This window comes from Spodoptera frugiperda, chromosome 29 (genome assembly GCF_023101765.2).
Source record: "Spodoptera frugiperda isolate SF20-4 chromosome 29, AGI-APGP_CSIRO_Sfru_2.0, whole genome shotgun sequence".
In the NCBI taxonomy this organism is placed as follows: domain Eukaryota; kingdom Metazoa; phylum Arthropoda; class Insecta; order Lepidoptera; family Noctuidae; genus Spodoptera; species Spodoptera frugiperda.
The window spans coordinates 9,374,950-9,400,950 of record NC_064240.1 but is presented as its reverse complement, the minus strand read 5'-3'; the positions used below and the strand labels follow the sequence as shown (position 1 = coordinate 9,400,950).

The 26,001-nt window shown below is 35.8% G+C and overlaps 2 protein-coding genes across 2 annotated transcripts; both read left to right on the top strand.

The window, feature by feature from the left end:
* Positions 1 to 9,943: 9,943 nt before the first annotated feature.
* On the top strand, positions 9,944 to 12,235 carry LOC118268355 (aquaporin-4-like). The gene is made up of 2 exons (XM_035582808.2): positions 9,944 to 10,273; positions 10,900 to 12,235. The coding sequence occupies exon 2, from the start codon at positions 10,973 to 10,975 to the stop codon at positions 11,702 to 11,704; it is 732 nt and encodes a 243-aa protein (XP_035438701.2). The 5' UTR covers positions 9,944 to 10,273; positions 10,900 to 10,972; the 3' UTR covers positions 11,705 to 12,235.
* A 5,151-nt stretch (positions 12,236 to 17,386) lies between these two features.
* Positions 17,387 to 21,893, top strand: LOC118268398 (aquaporin-like). Its single transcript, XM_035582867.2, has one exon. The coding sequence runs from the start codon at positions 17,592 to 17,594 to the stop codon at positions 18,351 to 18,353; it is 762 nt and encodes a 253-aa protein (XP_035438760.1). The 5' UTR covers positions 17,387 to 17,591; the 3' UTR covers positions 18,354 to 21,893.
* The last annotated feature ends 4,108 nt before the right edge of the window (positions 21,894 to 26,001 follow it).

Below are 26,001 nucleotides of genomic sequence, written 5' to 3'. Positions count from 1 at the left end.
TGGCGTCAAAATTTCAAATAATACATAAGTTTGACGTTGCCTATCCGAGAATGACTGATTAATATTTTATTGTTGTTTGTGTAAACATTTTTGTCCAGCAGTGATAGATGACGATGATGACGATCCTCCATAACACGCTACACAAATCAATCGTAACTAAACACATACCACCTAAACAGCTGAACGGATCTAAGTACGATTTTATTCTTACGTATAAACGTAACCCTTATAACAATCCGGAGCTGCGGACTGCCTAGTGGGTTTACCGAGGCTCCGGCTCGAAAAGCAGGAGTAGGAACGGGGTGGTTTTTAGTCAGTAAGAGTCTGGCACTCCCTCTTGCCTCGCCCAAGGTGGGAGAAGTCATTTGATGATTTTCCCCCCCGGTAAACCCGCTAGGTAGTCCGCAGCTCCGGAAGACGTAACCCCTATAACAATACTGTAATAGAAAAGGGTAAACCGTTCACAGCAACTACATAGTTCTAAGTAAAGTGGGTATAACGTGAAACTCTGTGTGGCTGTAAGGAAAGCCAATGTTTGTAGCTTTGTCCTGAAACTGAACACACGTGTTTGTGTAGTCACGTGTAGATGTAGCTTAACATTCACACGTACAAACATACATACATACATCACATTTGTGACGAATGATGATTGTTGTTGCAGTTCAATTATTATAACTGAATGTATTTTGTTTCTTTTTTAAACTTTTACGCTGAAACTGCTCGATCGATTTTGATGAAATTAAATCAAGGTATAAATGAGATCCGGAGCTACAGACTACCTAACGGGTTTATCGAAGCTTCAGCTCGAAAAGCAGTAGTAGGAACGGGAATGTTTTTAGCCAGTAAGAGTCTGACACTCCCTCTCGCCTCGCCCAAAGCGAGAGAAGTCATTGGATGACTTTCCCCCTTTAAATAAAAGGTATAAATGAGACCATTTTAAAATAGAAATCTTTATAAACCACGTAAAGAAACTTTAAAAGAAATTAAGTTAGCAATTTAGTTAAGCTAAGTTAGGTGTTGGGTAGCTTAAACTAATTACATAGGTGTTACGTAACTGTTTTAAAGTTCACCTCAGTCTGCTCTTTCAAAGAACAAAAAGCATTATAATTTTAATATTCCATTACCAAACCCAGATTATCGGCTTACAGGACTTTTGAAAGACCTACAGTTGATCCTAGACAAATATATTGACTTGGAAAACATTCACGGTTCAGACGTCACCTTAAGTAAAGTACTTACAGTAAGTTTCGTGTAATTTTGTTGAGAGAACTGGTCGCTTGGACTGGACCAAGTTTTTGAAACAGATCTGAGAAAGTTAGGTATTGTTCTACTTGAGTGTCGATAATTGTTAAGTTGCTCGTAGGAATTACAATACTAAATACTTTTGTGAAGTGAGTTCAACAATCGCTATTGAGACTGACAAATGAATTCATTTTAAGTTACTGAATTTTCTCGCATGAAATTGTGCGTTATGACACCATCAGATTTTTACGTCAAATGTCGTCAAACGTTATTTCTAGAGAATTAGCTAGAAATAATATAAAATTAACTAGCTCATCATATCTATGAATCAAAGTGTGATTATTTTTGAATATTTTATTGTATTGAAAAGTCGAAATAATTTAAATTTACTGAAGAAAGCATTCATTAGATAGAAACTGAATATAGAAACAACCTCGTTAGTTTGAATAACTGTGCAATCTCTGAGCTAATTCAACTCAAAACAAACATATCATTTATCTAAAGAAAATAAAGACATTCTAGTTTCATTTTCCGGTATGTGCAGAAGTTACAAACGGTTGCAGGTCGAGATATACACCACCAACGTAAACTGACCTCTGATTGTGGGAACCATTTACACGATGCGAGGTCAGCGTAAATTGGTGACTTGTTCTAAGTCAGGGTAGTTGCTAGTTGCTCCTGAATGCCTGGTCTATCTCTAAGTTATCCGCTAATCCACCCGAGTGAGTTGCTCTTTTCAATTAACAGCAGTCGTGAGCAATAATTCTTTTCTCTCGGAATGCTTTCTAAGTAAAAAAGGAAAAACGTTGCGATGTTTTATTTTAATCACAAGAAATACAAATGGTAGATTATGCGGTTGTTTTTTTAACGATTTACAGATGGCGGGAACCTTTTCCTGGTATCCTGCGTTAAGTATAATAAAATAAGAGAAATAAGATATTGGCATTGGCGTACAGTTGAAAAGGCGTAGATTTAGTAGAGGAAATAGTAGATAAAAATGATGATAATAATAAATACCAATTACCTACTAAAGAACAAGGCTCAGTGACAAAAGGCCAGCATCGCACAACGCATTTAGTATGACCCCTCTAGTGTTGCGGGTGTCCATGGGCGGCGCTGATCGCTTACCATCAGATGGCCCCTATTCCATAAAAAAACAACATAAATATTAATTAGCATTTCTCATCAAAATGATAATTATCTCATTCGTGAAATTTCTTCTCCAAAATTTGACTATGTATTTGTCGTTTACTACACAAACAAACAGATCAACTATTCCTACTATCTACTTAAGTAATCTACAATTAATTGTTTGTAGTACTTAAACTAAACTTCACAGAACTTGAAAGACGCGGCATTCATACAAATTGGTTACATACACATACACAATTATCTACAGTCGATTCTGGCTATATAGTTACTGATAAACTCAATTTGCATTTATGCTAATACACATTAGGTATTTGTGTATCTAAAAAATGTACTGTAACATGTTGTGTTTAAAATTACTATATAGTTTCATTTATTGTTATTATTTACTGACTACACGTCTTCTTTTATCCTAAAGCTATGACCACTCACCGAGGGACACACAGCAGTGAGGTCAAAATTTTCGGTGACTCACCTTGCCTGGAAAATTGCCTAGAACCTGCCAAGCGTAGGGATTCTGGCATAAGCAAACCTATAAAAATTTCTTAAATGTGTAAAAGAATTCATGTTTTAGCCAACTGCATCAAAAAGTTTGTCTCTCATTATTGAAATGAAATGAATTTAATTTGAAATTGAATGAAATTAATTTGAAATGAAATGGTATGAAATGAATTCGAAACCATAAAGTACGTATTAGAAACATTACTTAATACAATAATTGAATAACAAGCTATCAAATGTCATCTCAAATGAAGAGATTAGTGATTGATGTAATTAACTCAAGCAATCACGTTCATCGAAATTGAATAACGATTGAGTTAGCTTTCTAGATAATGGGATGATTAAATAACCAACGATTAATGTGTTGATGTGACACTATTGATTGATTTTAAGCACGCTTTTCTCACAAGTTACCACTTCGATGATTCGAACAAAACAAAACAGTAACTAAAAATTTTATCAAGAAAATAACATACTTATTGAAAACTGATTTCAAATATCATCGAGAAAATAACATTATACAATGTGATAGGGGCGAGACTTCTAACCCGTTAAGGCTGAATACTACATCTAATTTTATGGACAAAAGTCCTGGGTCGAAGGGGTCGAATCCCCTCCCCCTAAAAATTATGGCTATTTTAATATTTTTTTTACTTTTTTGATATCAAATGTATGTATGCGTCGTAGAAACAAAAAAAAGACGACAAACGGTAGCTAATAACCTTGGCTAACTAATTCATTACTTTTTTCATATGTTTGATAATGTTTTGGTGAGAAAAAAATCATTTGTGAATTATTCTTACCGAAAATATCACTATTTTTCAATATTTTCAATTAGGGGTTCAAACCCCATATTATTTTGTTTATCGATAAAATTAGATGTAGTACTCAGCCTTAACGGGTTAGAAGTCCCACCCCTATCACATTATATCTTCGTATTGAAAAAAACTGATTTCACCTACAAAGTGTTTTAGAAAAAGCTACGAAAAGTCTTTTCGTAGCTTTTTCTACAAACACAAACTTTCATCATCTTATCTAAATAAATCGAAATCTTAATCAAATGCCATGACCAGTCTCAGTCTCCAAGACTGTGAGAAGACTGATCTGTAATCTCTATTTGTGAATTCAGTGAGCGTAGAATTGCTATTGACAACGTACTGAGTTTACGGAGCCTGCACCTGTGACCTGTCTTCTGGTCTCTGTCCGCTCTATAGTGCATATTAATGAATTGTGATAATAACTTGACGGACATTGGAAAATAATTTACATGTTTCATAGAAATTGTAATGTCTATTTAGATTCTCTCAAGTCATGCGTATTTTTCTGTACTGTTAGGTGTCACTTAAAGGTTGGTAAAAACCAAAATCTCGCTAAGTGTCACCTATCTTAGCTTGGGGGTCCCATGAAATTTAAAAGAGATTGGTGGAATCAATATTATTTTCACATTGATACATGAACATTACACATACCTCGACTAAGCCTGATAATGTCAAATTCAGTATTTCTCTTTTCTGTAGTAAAAATGAAACAAAATAAAAGGTAGGCAGAGGTGCACATTACGGCACTTAATGCCACTGTACAATGTACCCCACTTTTTACCATTTATGTTAAGGTTCCATGTAATAATCCCCTATTGCCATATACTGGGCACAATGCCAGACTCCGTGCTGCTACTGAGAAATTTGCGAAAAACCGAAATAAGTTCAGCAATACTGTGCCCGACCAGTCGCACTTGCGACCACTCGACCAACGACGCGATGTATGAAACACAATGGACAAAACATGTATTGAACACCATTGCACTATTTAAACAAACCTGTCCAACACATTTGACACCTCTCTGTTTACATACATAAATTGTCAATTACATGAATACACTCATTATGTGGAGAATTTAGAGAAACAAGGGAAATGTAATCAAATAGTTATTATTGTGTTTGTACCAAACAAATAAATTATACGGTGTGTTGGTTTGATTCGCATAATTTTTTCTCAGTACATGAATGTACATTCTCCATTGTAGGTACACAACATTTAATATTTATTTGTTAATGAATTGTTGAAAATATAAATAACTTTTTTTGATGATGGAAAATCATCCAATGACTTCTCTCGCCTTGGGCGAGGCGAGAAGGAGTGCCAGACTCTTACTGACTAAAAACCACCCTGTTCCTACTCCTGCTTTTTGAGCCGGAGCCCTGGTAAACCCACTAGGTAGTCCACAGCCGGAAATGTAAATACCTATAACTGATATAATTGTTACTGATTATCCTAAAAAGCAAAACAGTATGGGAATTCTACATTTTTAGATATTCATAAATTAAGTTTTCAGACACTTATATTATATTATAGAATCGTACTATCAAACACTAGATCAAGATACTAGGAAGAGATAAATAACGTAATTAATTACAGTTTTTACATGTTTATGCCCCTGAATCTTTTATCAGATTTCAGAGTAAATAGATAAAATTTCATAACCTTATGAAATAATAAGGTAATTTCAAATTTAACATAGGACTGAGGAAACATGCCATTTTTCATAATAAAACATTTTATGTTTTTGATGCTACCTACAATGCTCATTGACGATTGAAAATAGCAATATTACATACATAATAACTTCACGCCTGTCTCCCATGGAGGTAGGCAGAGACATACACGTATATTTATCGTTGTAACTTAAAATAAATGCGAGCGAACGAGGTCAGTATATTTTTGTCAGCAGTCTCCCACACTGTAATCTAATTTCGGAATAACAAGGTTCCACAAAATATTGTGGCCTGCCCGTTTTGCATAAAACTTGCCTTTCTTGTAGCTGAATTTTCACTCTGTTATCTTTATCTAGTAGAACAACTTGTTTCTATTAGATTTTCGATCTTTTACTTTTAGAAGTAAAATGTATGATGAAAAAGGAAATAGAAAATTCACATAAAATGTACACAAAACATTACTTATACAAATCATATTCTTATTCACTAAACAATCACTAGGAGAAGGGCCAATAAAATTCTGTGTATCTACCTTATATCGAATAGGTAACTAATGTTTTATTTTCTTACAAATTAGATTGATTGGATTACAAAACTTGCGTAATTATTAGACGATATTAAGCAAAAGATGTTGATTAACATTCGATTCTTATCAATGAAATAACTATTGATTACATTACAGTAACCGATAAAACCTAAAGACCTAAATTGTTATAAAATTTCTAGTTTTCATCGATAAATTTCATTTTCATTCTAAATGATGAGTCAACACTTTGTACACTTAATTGCTTTCTTAACACCAGTCCCAAAATGGTTTATAAGCAAAGTTTTGCAATAAAACAAAATGTTATTGCTTCGTAAATGGAAATTATATTTATCCTATGAATAAGGTAGCAGTACTTCGTGACGATACAGTTGAACATGTGTATAAAAAAAATATGGTAGGAGAAATACGCTACGTCCCAATGGGTCTGCTCGATAGGAGTGATACCATGGCCTCATAGAAAAGCGGCGTGGAACAACGCTTGCGTTCTGTTTCGCTGTGTGAGTGAGGCTACCGGACCCACGATGTATATCCCCAATCCCTAAATACTTAAATAAGGGACTTATTTAAAAGGCTGGCAACGTATTCGTGTTGCCATCCGATGATCAGTCTGCTCGTTTGCCACTTTTTAACCTATAAAAAACTTGCCTTAAACATTACTGCCAGTGATTTTATGATGAAAATTGTTTTTATACGAGTATTTTAAAAGCCGTACAGCTAAAACTTTACTAACGACTCAAGCCTGCAAAACTCATCAGGACGCTGCATTCATGAGAAAAAAAAAGCAAGAAAAAATTAAGCCGTCAACTGAATAAAATAACCATAGTAGTTAAGAATGAACAAACAAAGGATAAGCCTCTAAGGCCGTGATAAGGTTTGAGTTCGGCTCAACTGAGCGGAATATAGCAGAATATAGCTCAAAGCCGTCTAGTCGCGGATTTCATCGTATGTCGCGAAACGTGGAGGGAATTCCTTGCAGTGTTCGTACCCGCCTTTGTTTTGTGTGCCTATTATGTCGGCATTAAGCCTCGACCTCCCACAAAATGTGAACTCTGGAATTTTTCGCGTGCCTACCAGTATATGCTGACATGGTTAAACGGAATTTCAGGCTATGATTACTACGTCGAAGTTGGAGTCACGAACGTTAATGTGTGCGTCTATCGTGCTTTGGTAAATTAATATTCCAGTACCTGCTATATTTTAATACATTACCTTTTAGCAGAAGATTTATAAGAATATTTCTCAGATTTAAGCTAAGAGTAAAATCGTCAACACCTTGCACATTTTGTAGCGAGGAATTATCTTAAGACGTTGTCGGATAAAATGCCCTTACTTTACTTACCTTTTACAGATATTACATTAAGATGGCGACACTTAATCTTATCGTTACATAAGGAAAACAAAGTCCATTAGTCCACCTATGTAAAGTCCGCGCCACATAGAGCCAACACGCGGCGCCGTCGATATAAAAAAGCACATTATCGGGACAATGAACCTTTTTACGATTTCATCTCCGAAATTAGCGGTTCAATTTGTTGGAGTGCTTAATAGAGGTGTAAGCCCCGCGTGGTGCGGTGGTGGTTGCAATTAATCAGACCGCCACTTTCCCCAGCACGGATTATAGTAAATGGCGCGGATTAGAGTCGCGCGCGTTTTTGCTCCTCACGGCTAGATTTTTAACACACGATTTATCGCCGACCTCTCGGGATGCAAGCTGACAAGTTAATCTCCACGCAATCACCTACTTTATGTAGCTACGGATAGAATGTCACGCTCATTAATTTATTTGTTTATTTATGTAAAAGATACAAACACTAATAAATAACGTTTGTAACTAGGTTACGCTTTAGTTAGAGTTCCATGGAATTCCAATCAAGGTTGGATACTATTTCGGTTTAACGGAAATTGACAGACGGACTATAAACAATATAAATTTGATTTCGTAGAAATGAGAATATATGTGTTCATTCGGCATAGGCCACATCTATCCGTTGCAATGATATTGTAGTTGTATTGTAGACAAAATCTTGCGAGCGAATATGCGTACTAGGAATTGCATCTGACTTCCAAAATAACTATGTATATAAACCTTTTAAAAAGAATACACACAAACACATCCCTACGTGATCGGTAGGTCGTGTGTGTTTTACTGTTTATATTTTATGATTTCCACGAGCTTTACTCCCATCTCACCTAATAAATATGTATTACGGTCGCGTTTGTAGAAGATGCCCAACTCGGGACACTGTCCTTCCCGGGAATTATTTGCCCAAAGTTAGGTTAAGTTACATGTTCGGTATACTTGATGCAGTAATAATTTTAAGTAGCCAAGAATACATTGACCGCTGTTTCGTTTTATTTGTTTACATTAGCTTATTTCATAATGTTGCTCTTGATATAAGCTTTTGAACTGACATGGTCACTAGTAATATCATTAGAACCCAAAACGGGATATTTTAAGTATCATGTTTATTAGTTTTTGTGAGTTTCCGATATTTCGGCACTGTTACAAGCGCCATAAATATCCCGTTTTAAGTTCTAATGATGTTGCTTTTGGTCCCCATAGAGCTATGAATGAAGTTTACTCTTGGTAAAATCACGTGAATTGAAGTACTTATGTATATATATAGAGATACCTTGTGTTCTTACTTTCTACTGGTTCTACCTTGAATTTGTATAACATAATCGATTGCATTCTTAACAAAACTTGTCCTGTCGATAAACTAAAAAAATAATGATTTGTTATGATGCAGTATTTCGCAATTTATGCCCAAACAAACATTCCGATGTCTCGTTTTATATCTCAATTAAACTTAAAATATTAGCCACTCTTACATAACATACTGTTAATCCAAATTGTAAACAAGAAGTGTTAGATAAGTTGAACTAGATATTATGTCCTCGGAAACGAAAGTGATAACTTTCACTATTAACCATTTAGGCAAATTATCCATTTCGAGTTTAAAAAACACTTTCTATCTAACCGCATAACAACTAATATGTAAGAAATCCGCGATTCATAAAAAATATGGTTCCAACTTTCGTTAATAGATGGCGTTTTTTATTTGAGACCGTTTTCTGAATCGCGGTGTCAAGATTCTCCGTCAATACTATAGGTAGCATAGTAAGGTACGATTTATTTTTAGGTTCGTATCACGATACCCAGAGTTAATCGCTATTTTTTAACTTGTAGCGGGTTCAATTCCCGCACTGAGCAATTCTTGTGTGATCCACAAATTGTTGTTTCGGGTATGGGTGTCATGTGCATGTGAAATTGTATGTTTGTAAACGCACCCACGACACAGGAGAAAATCATAGTGATAGCAACGATTTAAAAAAATAAAAATAAATTTAGAGTAAAATAGAACTTCAATAACACCAGAACAGGTCAGTTTTACAAATCATTATGAAGCTTTTGTATATTTGTGTAGGTTTTAGGAATAGGAATTTCTCAGTAATTAAACTCAACCCTAAACTTTGTACCTACATAATTATGGATGAGTGGTCGAGTTTCGAGTTTAGCCGAATGTTTTAATTAAGCAATAGACACTCACCCTAGTGTAATGAGAATACTATAAATGCTAACGCAAAGTGGACCAAAGTTTTTATGGTATAGAGATCAAAATCATCTGATGATAAATGATCAGAACCACACGGGATACCTTCAATATAAGAGGAGGTGAGTTACTGGCCCTTAAAAGAATAAGGTTTTCTTTAAACTAGATATAATTTGCAACTCTATTGAAATCAAGGGCGTACTAATAGTGTTTTTTTTTTTTTCTTTAGCCGGGTACATCATCCAATTGGTCTTGGGCGAGGTGAGTAGGTCCAGACTCGTACTGACTAAAACCACTCTGTTCCTACTTCTGCTTTTCGAGCCGGAGCCCCAGTAACCCACCAGGCAGTCTGCACTATAGAACTACATCTATGGTCGATATAAAAACCTTTTTTAAGAAAGAATGTCATGAACTGACTATGACTTTTAAAAACGTGACAATTAAAAAAAATACGGATCTATCAAAAACGAGATGGTTGATAAGTCTATACTAAAATAAATAATCATATTAATAAGCGAAGACATTAATAAAATACTACTCGAAACTTATCAGTGGTTATCTATAAGTTGTCCGATTTCTAAGTACCGATTATTGGAGCTATCTTGAAGATGGGGCAAATAGAATCGTTGTGTATACTTGTGATCGGTTGCCATGGCAACCACTCTGTATAAGTAGCGGCTATCGTCTTCAAGTTTCGATATTACTTTCGTTTCTAGTTAACCCCAGTTATTATTCGTTAATAATACGATCTAAGGAATTAATTTTATATAGACAATTTGTTAAGCAAGGTAAGTGAGTGAGAAAACTAAGTTAGGGCTAGGTTTATTTGGTCGAGTTGTTTTAATATGTACATTGTAGTTTCGACTACGGAAGCTTAAGGCATCCACAGGCCCGCATCGTACGCATCGTACACATTCCGTATGACGCCAATCCAACTATATATTTACAACTTAAAAGAAGCGCTTCCAACCACTAGACCGAAGACCCAATCATATAAAAAGTCGTAAAGTAACATCAAAAGCTTAACCTTTTCCCATTAATAAAAGCAAATATACTTCTGGCATGTTTTTATCACTTCCAACTCCTTCGGGAAATACTGTACTCATAAATAATCCAAACGCCATAACAACAAATAACGTATGTTAAACAAAAGTATAAGTATTATGTTTTTCTCCCATATTTTGTATGTGCATCACTTAAGATAAAATCTTAAGTGGGTCTTATGGAAGCTTCGACGGTGACATACAAAATCTCGTATATCTCGATAGAATCCCTTCATTTTAAGTAAACGGAAAATTTTAACATTTCCTTATGTTTTGACATCCTAATATTTGAACAACTATACTTACAAATATCTGTTTTTATTACAGGAAGCAGAAAGTACTTAAAAATAAAAAAATCCTGTACATTTCAGGTAACATAAAAGGTTACACCAAGTAACAGAAGATAACATTTATTGCTGTGGATGTCCTCTATATGATAATGAAATGAAATATCAAAATATGATCAGAGGAAAAGACAGACCATCGTGCTGCGCTAAATGGCGAGGCGTGCTAGCAGAGTTTATCGCCACACTCATTCTTATAATGCTCGGCTGCATGACATGTTTGCCCATCAAAGGCATCGACCCAAACATTTACGCGCCTTTCGGATTTGGTTGTCTAGTTGCAGTGAACGTGCAGATATTTGGCCACATATCTGGTGCATTCATGAACCCGGCTGTGGTACTGGCATCTGTCATTCGAGGCAATACATCCCTCTGTTTAGGGATTGCATACACGTTAGCTGAATGTGCTGGGGCGATCGTCGGCTATGGGATCTTATTTCTAATAACGGAGATCGATATATTTGTTAATGAAATATGTGTTACGACGCCCGTCCCAGAACTGTACTGGTACCAATCGTTTGTGATCGAAATAGCTATAACTGCAGTTCTTTCATTTGTTTGTATGAGTGTCTGGGATCCTGTGAATGCGCGTAATACAGACAGTACCTCGATAAAGTTTGGCGTTACGATTCTTGGGCTTATACTCGTAGCGGGACCATGGACTGGGGCGAGCATGAACCCTGCACGGTCCTTGGGTCCGGCGGTGTGGACTGGTCAGTGGGCCCAACACTGGATCTACTGGGCTGGACCACTACTCGGCAGTGGTGCAGCCGCCTTACTTTATAAATTCATATTTACCAACAGATATCGCACACCCAATATCACCTCCTAAGATCTTTTATTTTTTTAGGGGGAAAATCTTTCAAGGACTTCTCCCGCCTAGGCTAAAACGAGAGGGAGTGTCAGGCTCTTATTGACTGAAAACCACCCTGTTCCTACTTCTACTCTTCCAGCTGGAGTCCCGGTAACTCGCTAGGTAGTCTGCAACTCCGAGTCGGGCATCATCCCTATAGGGCTCCATATGTAGTGGTCTGATGGCTCTTGGAGACGCGCGCGAAACTCGACGCGCCGTACGCAAGTCTGATTCGAGTTGGGCGGCGAGCTACCCGTGCTTGCCGTCCACAGTCCCGCACTTATGGCGGCTGGAGATCGCACGATCACCGACGCACGGAGTGTCTCCCGCGACTGGTGGACTACCTAAGACCTAGTCTTTAGTTTTTCTTTTAATACGTACAAGGATATTTATTTTAAGAATTTATTTATAATGAGGAAACTATTGTGTTATTGTTTTAGTAGAGGAATGTACATAGTATTGTATCTATTAAATAATGTTCTTTGTATAATCAGAGAGTTATTGCAACACTAATACTAATGTGCCCATTTACATTTGTAAATAAAAAGGATTTATAAGTTATTTCTAAAGTTATAATAATATCACTATCACTGAGATGCAGACTTGCATGTATTTTTTGGTAATATGTAGGTCTTTTTTGGCCTAAGGACTATGTCCTTAGGCCACGAGCCTATCTATATATTAATACGTGATGCAAAAACTTTGGACCGCTTTTTACGAAAATTGCGCGGACGTAGGAGCATAAAATTTGGTACACTTATAGTTTATGTGTAGGAGAAGTACAGAACGCTAATATTTTTCAATAATAATGCTTATAAAGTACATTAAATCAATAAATAAAACATTACACACACATGCATAGTATCTGATCGTATTTGACAAAACGTCAAAATTGACAGACATTGCGATGATATTCTCACGTCTCATAATGAAAAGAGGTTTTTCATTGAAGGAGGTTTGGTTATTCATGATGCGTTATAAAAGAGTTTGTTTGAGTTTGAGTTAAATAAAAATTATCCTTGAACGTATGTTAAGGGTAGTTCTTCAGAGACAAAATTTTCGATGTCTTTGGGAATATTTTTGAAACCAACTTACAAAACGGCATGTAATATTTTTTTTAGTATAGTTTAGCTATATCAGTTACTAGGACAAATTATATTTTTTAAATAATTGCAGTCTAGGTACAAAATATTTTTTTTAAAGCTTGTTCTTCTGATTCATATGGTGTGTCCGTTTGCCATTTTCCGGAACAAAGTAGTCGATTTCGCATTTTCCCTTTGATACTTCAATACAAATTATAATTACATCAAAAGGAGATGAGTTGTCCTCTTCAAAAAAATATGCAGTCGTTATAACTATGTTAGTATGATTATAAATAAATAAATAAGAAGTGTCCGGCGTACAATACTGATTAATATGGCGTAAGCTACGAATGACCATACTTTGTCGGGTATTAATAATGGGAGTCTGGCTTCCTGTGCGGAGGGAAACCAGGCGTGCAACGGACAAGCTAGGAGGCGGACGTGCGGCTGGTTGGCTTAGATCCAGGTGTTACTAAGGTAAATATCTGATTCATCTGTGTTTGGTTTACATGGCATCCTGATTACAATGCCTATTTTATAAAATTTACTTTACAGTTTTAAAACTTCAACCTATGTTTCGTGTGAAGCTTTTTGGTTATACATTCGTGTAGAAAAATGATAAGAATGAAGTCTGTATATACGATGAGTTATGCATGATTGTAAGCAAAATCCTGATTCATCTGTGCCTGATTCGTATGGTCAAAACCGCATATGAATTATAAAATAATGCTCTTGTTGCGTTGTCCATTTTTTTACTAGTCTTATTTTTAAATTAACTTAGCTATAAAGGTTATAGCTACAATTTAAAAACTTTTTTTTGAGGAATGTGATTAATATGAGTCTGAAATTGCTAATCCGCCCTGAGCAAGCGTGATGATGAATGCACGTGACTTCTCTGTGCGAAAGTACTCGAAAATGGTGTGCTAACAATTAAAATAAATACAGAGCTCATTTACATACAATTTTCAATTGTTCAACAGATTTATCTGTAACAATTTCTGATTCATCTGGGCAGAAAATATTCAAACGTCAATATCTCGAAAACTATTTTTTTAAAACGAGTCCCTTTTTCGAATATAGTTACGTTATTTGGTATAACTATTTTCATATGAACACGTGTTACAGATCTCAAAGTGGAATTAAATTTTGGCCATATGAATCAGTCGAAGAATCAAATTTCGAAGAACTACCCTTAAGTGGTATTCTAAATTAAATCGTATATGGTCGAATTTCGGCCACTAGGCGACCACTAGTATACATAATTCCCTAAACCAAATATAATTCTACCTTGCTGCTACTGAGCTGAAATGATGAGCTTTGACTGCACGGTTGGTGCGGTGGCTGGGCAACTGGCTGCCGTGCAACGGGTAGTGGGTTCGATTCCCGCACGGAGCAACTCTTTGTGTGATCCACAAATTGTTGTTTCGGGTCTGGGTGTCATGTGTATGTGAACTTGTATGTTTGTAAACGCACTCACGACACAGGAGAAAATCCTAATGTGGGGCAACGTTTTTTTAAATAAAAAAAAAGACTAGTGTTTTAACCAACTCAGTCAGAACTCATCCTACAAGTCATAAGAAGTCATTAATTAACATTGTAACACGTGAAGGCTAAGGCCTACACGCCACTACACACTCAGTGTGTTTGACTGCACGGTTGGCGCGGTGGCTGGGTGGCTGGCTACCGTGCAACGTTTAGCGGGTTCGATTCCCACACGGAGCAACTCTTTGTATGGTCCACAAATTGTTGTTTCGGGTCTGGGTGTCATGTGCATGTGAACTTGTATGTTTGTAAATGCACCCACGACACAGGAGAAAATCCTAGTGTGGAGCAACGTTTAAAAAATGTGTCAGCACTAAGACTCCTATCATTGGACATTATAGTCGAAGGTTTTGCTGACGAAATAATTACATAATATATTGATGTTTTGATGCGTGGATGAAGTCTTTAGCTTTACAAGTGCCAATGTCATAATAAGATTATCCAGTCAATAAGTATGATAGTAGGTATCTCTAGCTTAGCCGGGAATTTATGCTGGGTGAGGCACAATCACTCTGCATATCGGATTATGAGCTACAACTGATACTATTGCATTCGTCATAAAAGGCTGGTACAGACTGTATTGTGGAGTATAAAGCATCGTTTACACTTTTACAGTTTAAAATTATATACAATGTGATAGGGGTGGGACTTCTAACCCGTTAAGGCTGAGTACTACATCTAATTGTATCGACAAAAGTCGGGGGTCGAAGGGGTCGAATCCCCACAAGCCGCCACCTGCATCCACTGGTTCCCCGCGACTCTGAAGATGTCGTCGGTCTACCTAGTGGGAGGTCTGCCCACATTACGTCATCCAGTCCGCGGTCGCCACTCGATCACTTTCCTTTCCTGGCCATCAGTCCTTCGAGCGACGTGGCCTACCGTTATCGAAGGTTGAGTAGTACTAAATGCGCCTGTTAAACCCAAAGACTGGGCTTCGAACTCTGAAATAGTACAGAGAAACGAGGCAATGTCGTTTTAAAAATTGAGGCTACTGTTTTATGCTCACCGGATGACGCCAATATGCGATAGGTCATGTGAGTCTATTGACCAATCACTTTAACTGCAAACAGTTTATTGGACAAATGACCTCTTGCTGCTACACAGCGCTTCTTCATCGCCCTTTTTTATGATGGGGGGAAACCTTCAAAAGGTGCCTAGCTTTTTGAGGAGAAAGACTAGGGAGTGTGGGATTTTTACCTCACTAAAACCACTTCGGTGGCCACCTTTAGCACCGATAAGGGGCACCGAGTCCTCTAATTAGACCTCTATGATGCAACGCCTGTTACAGCACATACCTAGGGACTCAGAATTGCCCTAGTTCTAGGATTCGTTTGAAATTGACGTTTGACAAGTCTATAATGATGCAACTTATGACGTCACAGTTTCACGCAAAACACTAAATGTGAATTACATATTTATTTTACCTTGTATAATGAAATTAGGTGTTGGTAAATAGTCTAGATGTAAGTATAGCGGAGAATATAACTATGGCCATGTGAAACACATGGCAAAAAAACTGGTTCTATGTCAATTAAACAAGTCGATTCAGGTTTGTTATTTTGAGAAAATCTCGATAATGGCACGTGCAAGCCATTCGATCGCTCCTTAAGCTTATATTTTAAGAGGTACTTCAGTTAATATCCTATGTACCCTTATTGGGGCAGCAGGAGTCCATAGAAGTCCACCATCGGGACCGGTCTTGAGCTTCTCGCTTCACCTCGCTCCACATCATTCTGATGCCCGCTGATGTATCAGAATGATGTGCAGTGTTCTGTGCAACGACAGGATTGACGGGGTCGGCCACGCTTCCTTTTCCCCTGCATATATTTTAAGAGAAGGTCTATTATATTACCATTCACCACGCTTGGCAGATGAATAGGGACAGCAATAACTCTTTGCATGATCCACAAATTATTGTTCCAGGTTTGAGTATCTTGTATACTTAATGTAAAATTGTATGTTTGTAAACGCAATACAACATATGAGCAAAATCCAGATATGAGGGAGCATTTTAAAAAATATATATATAATACAAATGATAGAAAGGTGCGAGTAATATCACAGGGCATGGCTAGTACTATGTAAACTATCTTCATGTACTATACATAATAATATAAGTATATAAGTATCCATAATACATGTAATATGTCTACCTGCTAATAAACTTTACAATAAAATGACTAAGAATGCTAAACACGCAAATGTACGTAGAGTTATGTAAACAACTGGTTATGGTAGGTTTTAACAAAAAAACAATAGATAAAACAAGTGGATAATATATTTGTTACGGGTCTTAATATTACTATGACATGTCTAGAAGTGTCTAGATTTTTTTATTTTGGTTTACTTAAAAGCATTTCCTCATTAGTACTTTTTGGTTTTGTTCTGGTAAAGCATGATCCACTGGTATACAATGATAAAAATTTAATCTTCTCAGTAAATCAGTAGTTGATCAGTAACAAGTCGCGTCATTGCGTCGTTTAGACAAGTATCTAGATATGGTAAAGTCGGTCTCAGCTAACCTACTTTAATATAATATACCTAATAAAATATGGGCTTATTATGGGTTAACATTTAATAAAACTATATAGATAAAATTTAATATAACGTTAGGTACAAATAAGTACTTAAATTGTAAATAAACAGTTTGTAACGATTAAAAACTTTTTTGTTCTTTCTCTATGTTCTAATGTCTTATGTCAATTAATTAATAAAGATTGTCAGCTTAAACTATTTTCACAAATGTTTAATAATCTCCTCATAAAAATACCAGTACTCTCCAACCCCAACATAGATATAGACAAAGTTTTAATCAGTATAGAATAACCCAAAAAGTCTGAATAAACAAAAAAGAAATAATGCACGAAATCAATATTGATATCCATCCACGTTAATCCGGGTTTCAGAATTCACAGCTATTAAACTCACAAACGTGTTGATAATAAATAATAATCGGGTGTTTTATTGTAGGGCTGAAAACAAAAGATAACGGCCGCTCTATCTGCATTAATATCATTTTATCCGTGTGACTGTGCGCCCAGAGATATGTATATATTTTTACCTCGCGTCTAACGCACTACAGTCGCGTCCACCGTCCCACCGCAGTGACAGTGAATATTGACCTGCGTGAATAAAAACAATGTGTGCTCACAGTTGAGGAAGCTGACAATTTTATTGTGACGTGCGAATCGGCCCTCTAATATTGTTCTTTTTGTGAATACGGATTTAAGTGCTCATTCAACATGACGGTGCCATCGATCCCCCAAATTCTCACGGAACTGAAGATGACGCAGGATGACCAGCAGCCCAGGAAATGCTCCGTATACATGTGGTGGGTGGACTCCTGGCGAGGAATCATGGCTGAGTTCATCTCTACGATGATGCTCGTCCTATTCGGCTGCATGGCTTGTTTGCCCATGGAAGGAATTAACTTAACCATATACCCACCTTTCGGATTTGGTTTCGTAGTCTTGTTCAACATTCAAATCTTCGGACACATTTCGGGAGCATACATGAACCCTGCAGTGACATTAGCAACCGTCATCTGGGGCAGTAAGTCCTTAATTATCGGAATTTTATATATACTAGCCCAATGTGCGGGAGCAGTACTCGGCTATGGAATCTTAGTCTCTCTATCTCCGTTTGACTTGGAAGTTGATGGCGTATGTGTGACGATGCCATACGCTGGTATAACTGACCTGCAAGCAGTAGGAATTGAAGCAGCGTTAACTGCAGCACTTATCTTGATTAACTGTGGTATTTGGGATCCAGCGCATGCGAATAAACAAGACAGCACCCCGATCAAGTTTGGATTAACAATCGTAGGACTCAGTCTTGTGGGAGGACCACTGACTGGAGCGAGCATGAACCCTGCTAGGACCCTCGGCCCAGCTGTCTGGACTGGCAGATGGGCTAGACATTGGGTATACTGGGTTGGACCGACTGTCGGCAGTTTCTTTTCAGTTCTGTTCTACAAAAAAATATTTTTGAAGAAATACGAATAAATAAGAACTGTGGTATGTAATAAACGGATACTATAGAAGTATCAAAAGCTAAGCATTTAAAGCTAGATACGAAGTATTGGACTATGTAAGTTTTGTATTTATATGTTACAAGTATATATACATAAACTAGTGGGTGCTGTTGGTTTTGAATGGCGTATTGGCGCAGACATTGAACAAACAAAGTATAAACTATCGAACTATCGGTCACTGATAATATTCGGACATCGCAATACTCAAGGTCAAACAAAATAATTACCAATAGTTTACATTATATTAAGTTTTGAAAGACTTAACGAAGCTTGACGCTATGAGTTCAGCACATTGCTCTCAATATTTCGTGTCTAGCTAAAACCTATTTAATACAAATGTATAAATAAATAATTTATTATCAGTATTTATCTCAAAGTGTTAAATTATTTAGTACGTTTAGTTTTAAGGACGATTTTGTATAGATTAGATTATAATTTGTAGTCATTTAAATACTCTTACCTATAATAAAAAGCCTGGTTTATGTACATTACGATCATTTTCCTTCATTTATTATTAATCTTCATTCAACCAAGTGGCATTTCTGTTTGAATCTATTGTGCGAAATAATTTTTACCTTATCAAATTCATTTCATCTGCTAATGAAAGTGGCTACTTATGCTTAAGTGGTTATTGATGATTTCTAATAAAATAGAGTGTTAATTGGATTTCCCATAGGAAATAATGTCGTTGGAATTGTAATGACAATTAAATGGCAAACCCATTGACGTAAGTGCATCAGTCAAGTTTCTCTTGGGGATAATGAAACAAAAAAGACACAAGGAAAGATCAAAGGTATTTTCTTCCCTAAAAATACTATATTTATGTACATAAATTTTAATAAAATCGGGTAAATAATTAACTACAATTTGGATAATAATGAAGAACATTTCGATAATTAGAACGAAATAATGTTTTTTTTTTTCGTTTAATATGTATCTCAGTACGTATCTAATATAAAAACACAAGTCTGTCTAACAAATTACTCAAGAGTGAACTTAAAGATTCATTTACATTTATTTAATGAGTCTAATGCAAATTGTATGTCGGCAAATACAATATTTTGATCGCAATTCACCTACCTGTATTTTCGTCGACAAAACATGATATATAGGTATTTTTGCCAACATTTGTATTGCAATCATATATTTATGGGTCTTGGTTTAATATCTTAGAAGCCAATCTGCGCCAATGACCTTATAAATAAGGAAAATACACGCTCAATACACTACATGCATGCCTAACTTGCCGTAACTGTTAAAAACCTGTTATAACTATCAGCCTAAATAATCTTTAACTAGCAATTTTATATGAAGTCAACGACACTTGACTATGTACTTCATTTTGTTATACATGTATCTTTTTTTGAGAGTGGAATATCATCCTATAACTTCTCTCACCTTGGTTGAGGCAAGAGGGAGTGTCAGACCTTTACTGACTAAAAACCACCCCGTTTCTACTCCTACTTTTAGAGCCGGACCTTAGGTAATCCGCTAGGCAATCCGCAGCTCCGGATTATACATGTATCTTGCCTTATTAAATATGTGTGTATGTCTCTCCCTATGTATGCTTAGATCTTTAAAACTACGCAACGGAGTTTGATGTAATTTTTAATAGATATAGTGAGTCGTCAATCGCACTTTCATCCAATCAGCCTACAAAGCCATCGTAATAGGAATTACAAGTAGGAACTTGTAAGCAATTTTACTTTTATTTTAATTTATACATTCGCAACAAGTTATGTTTTGTAAACCCGTTTCAAATAACAACAAAAGTGAATGTCAATATTTTATTATGTCGGCTAAATTAACTGTGAATTAAAGTTTCCGGGCTTCGCTATCGAAAAGGTTTAATTACATACATAACTATGTTACATAAAACAAAAACACCTATGCCAAGTATAAAATTAATAAATGCGAAAATAATTCTTATGTATAGTGGTCTTATAGCTCTATTTATATTAATTGAATTTTAATTTATGTATGCTTACTGAGTTAAGGATTTATACTTTTTAATTTACCCTCATAGATCGTGGTTGTTATCTGGAAATGCAATTTCTACCCTCATATTCGTCATCAGAGTCATTAATATCAACTTTAATGATGGTGTTACAAGTCTCATTACCATACAAATAATGAGAATTTGTACTCACTCCTCACTCTCCTTCGATAACTTAATCACATTTTGTTACATATTTTTATGATACGTTGCAATATGTAAAAAATAGTTTTCACTACTAATATTTTTAAACAAATCATTCTCTTTAGTTTTAATGAGATCTTACAAGGGTCTTTAGTGATTGACGACTGACATCGGATTTGGAATGGTTTTATTTTACTTTTTGCACTGAACAACGAGGTTGAAAGCGCAGATAACATATTTATTCATATCTTCTAAGAAATATTAATATTTTTTGAGAATAATTTTATTATAACTTTCGTGAAACTAAATTAATTATTATGTTATCGGCTTGCATCGTGTGTCGCGGAATGCTGTTCATAAATATGAGCCTCTGGCATGGCTTGAAACTAGTCGAGTTTCTCGTCAAACAGTTACGTGAGTAAGCCGATAACATAAGAATTATTTTGAGAATGTAGTATAGTACTATACATTATAACTTTCCTACAATAATATAGTCTAATGAAATTACCATTTCATTGCCTCTTTAGTTCCAATTTCGCACAATAAGATTAAAATAGACACCGTGTCGTTTGAAGAAGCTTTAACACAATTAATTAATATTGTCAAATCATTTAACAGAAGCGGTTTTAATTAAGAAATACATGTCGAAGTAACTTTTAATTAAAATCTTTGTCTATGGGAACTCTATGTTCTAAGTTGAACATATATGTATGTATAGCTTTATGTTACAAGTCTGTGTGAACAGTGATTTATGTTTCCAAAAAACATAAGTGCTTCCAAAGTAAAATGTCTTATTACTCACAGTAAAATTGGAACAACATTTCAGTATTACTCGACTAGTTTTGAGACTCGACCGGGGCCCATGATCACGAGCAACAGTCGAGTAACCTTATTGAAGAGTTACAAGATTAACCGCCGTACTCAGAGTCATTTAATGGTTACTTAACCCAATTGTTTTCGAGACAAAATCGTTACTAAGGAATACTTTACGTAATCTTTAAATGTCTTTGAGTGTGGCAGTAAGCCTAATTTGCTTATCTACTAATAATTTTTCAAATCTGATAGACTCATTACCGAATTAACTTGAAAGTACCAAAAGATGTAAGAAGCAAATGGTTACTAATTGTTCATAGTTCATACAGACTTGTCATACTTAGTATCATGTGCAAGGTACCACTGTAGCCTGATATTTGCATTTCTATCAACTAGTCCAGTCAGAAATGGTGCGGTTCAATGACCTTAATTGATCTGCATAATTAGTCATAAGCTATACTTGTACACAGTGCCTTTAAACTTAGTATAATCGATGCTAAATTATGGTAATAACTATGTATATGTATATCCTCGCAAATACAGTACTGGTCAATGAAAGTTTGTTTTTTTTTCTTTCAACTCATATATTATATTACACTTAGATATATAATACTAGCTTTTGCCAGCGACTTCGCCCGCGGTCTCATGGGATAAAAAGTATTCTATGTGTTATTTCAGACTATAATCTACTCCTGTTCCAAATTTCATTTCGATCCCTTCAGCCGTTTTGACGTAAAGGAGTAACAAACAAACATACAAACTTTTGCATTTGTAATATTATAGTGTTATATTGTTATATGCGAAAGTTATGTCCCTGTAACAGATAAAAGTGGATACTCATTATACGCCCACTTTTTATTAGTAACGTTGGTAAGTCCATTGCAATACAGAAGCGATTTTTGGAATATGTTATTGCTTCACGTCTGTATTAGGGTAATTTGCGACCATATAATGTGGGCCAACATATATTATATGTTACTTAAGACTACAGAAACTTTTTTGGTAGTAAATGGGTCCATATAGACAATACACATTAGACAAACATTCTATTTATACACTCAGTCATCAATCGAAAGGTTAATACCAAGATAATAGCCAACTCCCAAAACAAGATAATATAGTTAATCGTATAATCTGCTGTCACAATTATCATCTTCAGCCGTACATTGACTGTTGATGGATCACTTGAGTCCTAATAACAAAACATAATATAGCATTTCCAAAAGACATACAACTTAAATGTCCTTACTAATTGATGATCAATGTTTTTGCCTTTTATCCAAGTCTTAGTGCCTGTTTCACCACCTTCATATAAGTGCCCAATAAACCTTTGTGATAGATAGTGCATACAAATTACGTTCTTAATTCTGATACATAGAGGCTATCCAGACATTGTGAAACAAGTCCTTAATCTAGTTTATACTAAAACATAATGCTCAAACCCATTCGCAACAATACTCGATAATTTTCTAAGATGTTATTTAAATAACATATTATAATAATGGAAGCAGATTTACGAAAGAAGTATACAGAGCGGGTATGTTTTGGGACCGTCCTAGTCGGACATATGTTGACAAAATTGGCGATATACTAAAGAAGGGCCAAATTAAAAGTACACTTAACCGACGAGCTTGCATGAAAAGACTGATGACTGTTGATGAAGCGAAAGAACTATGTAAGATTCGTAGCAATTGGCGTTTTATTGTCTTTGTCTACCTCCATGGGAGACAGGTGTATAACTTTGCTTTTCCGTTTATCATATTTCAACAACATAAGAGGGTCAACAACCGTCCCCCATGAATCTCAATAAGTAATCACCTTTATTACATTAGGACTGCTTTACCAACTAAAAAAGGGAGCTACATTAATACCCATTTGTCTACACTTTCAGAAGTTTACAGAAGCGGTTAGAAATAAAACAAGCGAGATTTAATTCTACCTCGCCCGGTCCCTATTTTTGAATCAAATTGTTCCTCGTACGGTAGGATGACAAAGCGTTCTAGATGTTACTGCAAGGTAATACTCGGAAACTCTAACAACCTCAAACCCCTATGTTCTCGTAAAAAATAAAAATACCCTTTTGGTCAACTGATAGTGCAGTTTCAGAGGCGAGCTTTACAAAATAACTCGTCTAACGATCTAAATTGTCACCCGCTTTCTAGTTTGGACGCAGTTACAAAAAACTAGATTAACAGTATTCAGAAGAGATTTGCGAATGAAAATTGTTAGTTTTTTCCAAAGAAAATCCTGTATGGTAGAAATGAGAAACAGTTTTTTCGAGTTTATTTGTTACAAACATGATTTTGAAAGCAAAACACAATATTTCAAGCTGATATTGTCAGTTACTGCCTCGTTGGTCGAGTCGCAAGTGCGACTGCCAGGCAAGGGGTGACGGATTCGATTCCCGAGTCGGGCACAGAATTGATGGGCAATATTCGGTTTTTCGAAAATTTCTCAATCACGGAGTCACGGAGTCTGGCATTGTCCGGTATATAGCAATTAGGCTCACCTCCTATTACATGGGACTTATAAATGGTGAAACGTGGGTGTAGAGTGTACAGTGGCATTAGGTGCCGTAATTTGCACCTATGCCTCCCTCTTCTGGGATAAAAGGCGTGACGATACGATTATTAATTACTCTAACACCGTATAACTACAAGATATGTGGACCAGAAAAGAAATAGTTTCAAGCTAAGAAGATACCATCTTCAGAAAATACAACTACAAGACTAAAACACTACACTTCAAGCATATAACTTTCATACATAAATAAAAAACAAAATAATCGATATCAGTGACGAACTTGGCACATAATATGCAGGTGACAATCAAATTCATATTCATCAAAAACAGAACAGGCTTGATAACGTCACTGCTATCCTTAATTAACGTAGAGTGCACAATGGAAGAGCTATAAACGTACTAATTGGTGCATAGTCTGTGCAAAAAGCAAAAATAAAAGTGAATAAAATTGAACTTTATCATTGTTTCTTTTAGGGTTTGTTATTCCTTAAAATACAATTTGTAGATAAATATGTGTTAAAACTGCGAATAGGAAAGTACCAGAATTCACATCATCATCATCCTCAGCCTATAAGTGGCCACTGCTAGCCAAATGTCTCTTCTCATACAGAGAAGGTTTGAGCATTAATCACCATGCTTGCTCAATGTGGGTTGGCGATTTAAAACTTATAATTAGAAACTATAAGCCTAGGTTTCCTCTCGATGTTTTCCTTCACCGTTTGCCAGTGGTGTCGAAATAATTTTAGAAAGTACACATAATTCGGAAAAAATCACATTGATACTTGCCGTTGGTAGGTGAACCCGCACTCTCATGTATGAGAAGTAGGAGTCATAAACCTCCACCACGACACTTGTACCAGAATCAGGTTCCCTTTTTTCTGTGACCTAACTGGGATCCCAAACCACCTGCCAAGCGGTACGAGCCACCTTTCCCTACATGCCACCTGTCATGCGTAGGGATTATATAGCAAATCCCCTTGAAACAAGGAGGCCTTTGTTCAACAATAAATAACGTATTCCGGTTGACGATGTTAATGACAATTTAAAAATGTTCCTGTCTACCTCCATAGAACGCAACAAAATTATTTATACGCAACGTCACGCCTTTTTATCCCCGAAGGGGTAGGCAGAGGTGCCTTACGGCACGTAATGCCGCTATGCAATGTACATCTAATTTTCACCATTTATCTTAGTCCCATGTAATAGGGGGTGAGCCTATTGCTATATACTGGGCACAATTCCAAACTCCGTGCTACTACTGAGAAATTTTTGAAAAACCGAAAAAAGCCCAGTAATACTTTTGCCCGACCCGGGAATCGAACCCGACACCCCTTGTCCGGCAGTAACGACCACTCGAACAACGAGGCAGTATATGAAAATGTAAACCTCGATAACTCAAAATAAAAAAAGAAATGATATGTACCTACAGACATTTTTTTAATGAACCTAAATGAGTAAGACCTAATTTGATCAATCACCTTGATATGATTGTTATCAACACAAGTAGTAGTAAGTACCTACTTATTTTTTTTAATCCGTAATTTATCAGTTGTGTAGCTAATACTGATTAATTGGTTTTTGAGGTGAATATACTAAAACCATTTCTTTGTTTTATTAAGGTTATTTCATGAACCATTCATCAAGATTTAGTTTATTTTTTATCTGTCGTCACACAACGAATTAAAGAACTTATTATAAATGCAAATAAAGGTAATTTTTACTCATATGAATAAGCAATTTTTAATACAGCCCTACTGACCGAATATGGTTTTTAATCCCACAAAATAGGGTTGATTATCATAACCCATTATCATAAACCGTACTAATTTCAGACCCATACATTGAAATTCTATGTTAGCGGTACTTAAGTAATATAATGTATTCACGCCTAATATTCCCCGAGGGTACGACAGAGGCGTAACTAATTGCTGTCCACGCAATTCCTAGCATTGTAATATTGTAAACATTAAACACTTCGTATTAAGAAGTTCATTACTTAAAACAAATGGCTGATCTTTCATTTTAAATACTCCTAATTCCTTTTCACGATAAGATTGTAATATTTTATACGGAGTTCTACAGTTCCCACATATTATAACTTCGAATGAGTCACATTGATTCGTTATGAAAGTGTTACAAAAAC

What these genes read in the sequence shown, in the direction of transcription:
- LOC118268355 (XM_035582808.2), top strand. Translation starts at nt 10,973, where the DNA reads ATGAAATATCAAAATATGATCAGAGGAAAAGACAGACCATCGTGCTGC.
- LOC118268398 (XM_035582867.2), top strand. Translation starts at nt 17,592, where the DNA reads ATGACGGTGCCATCGATCCCCCAAATTCTCACGGAACTGAAGATGACG.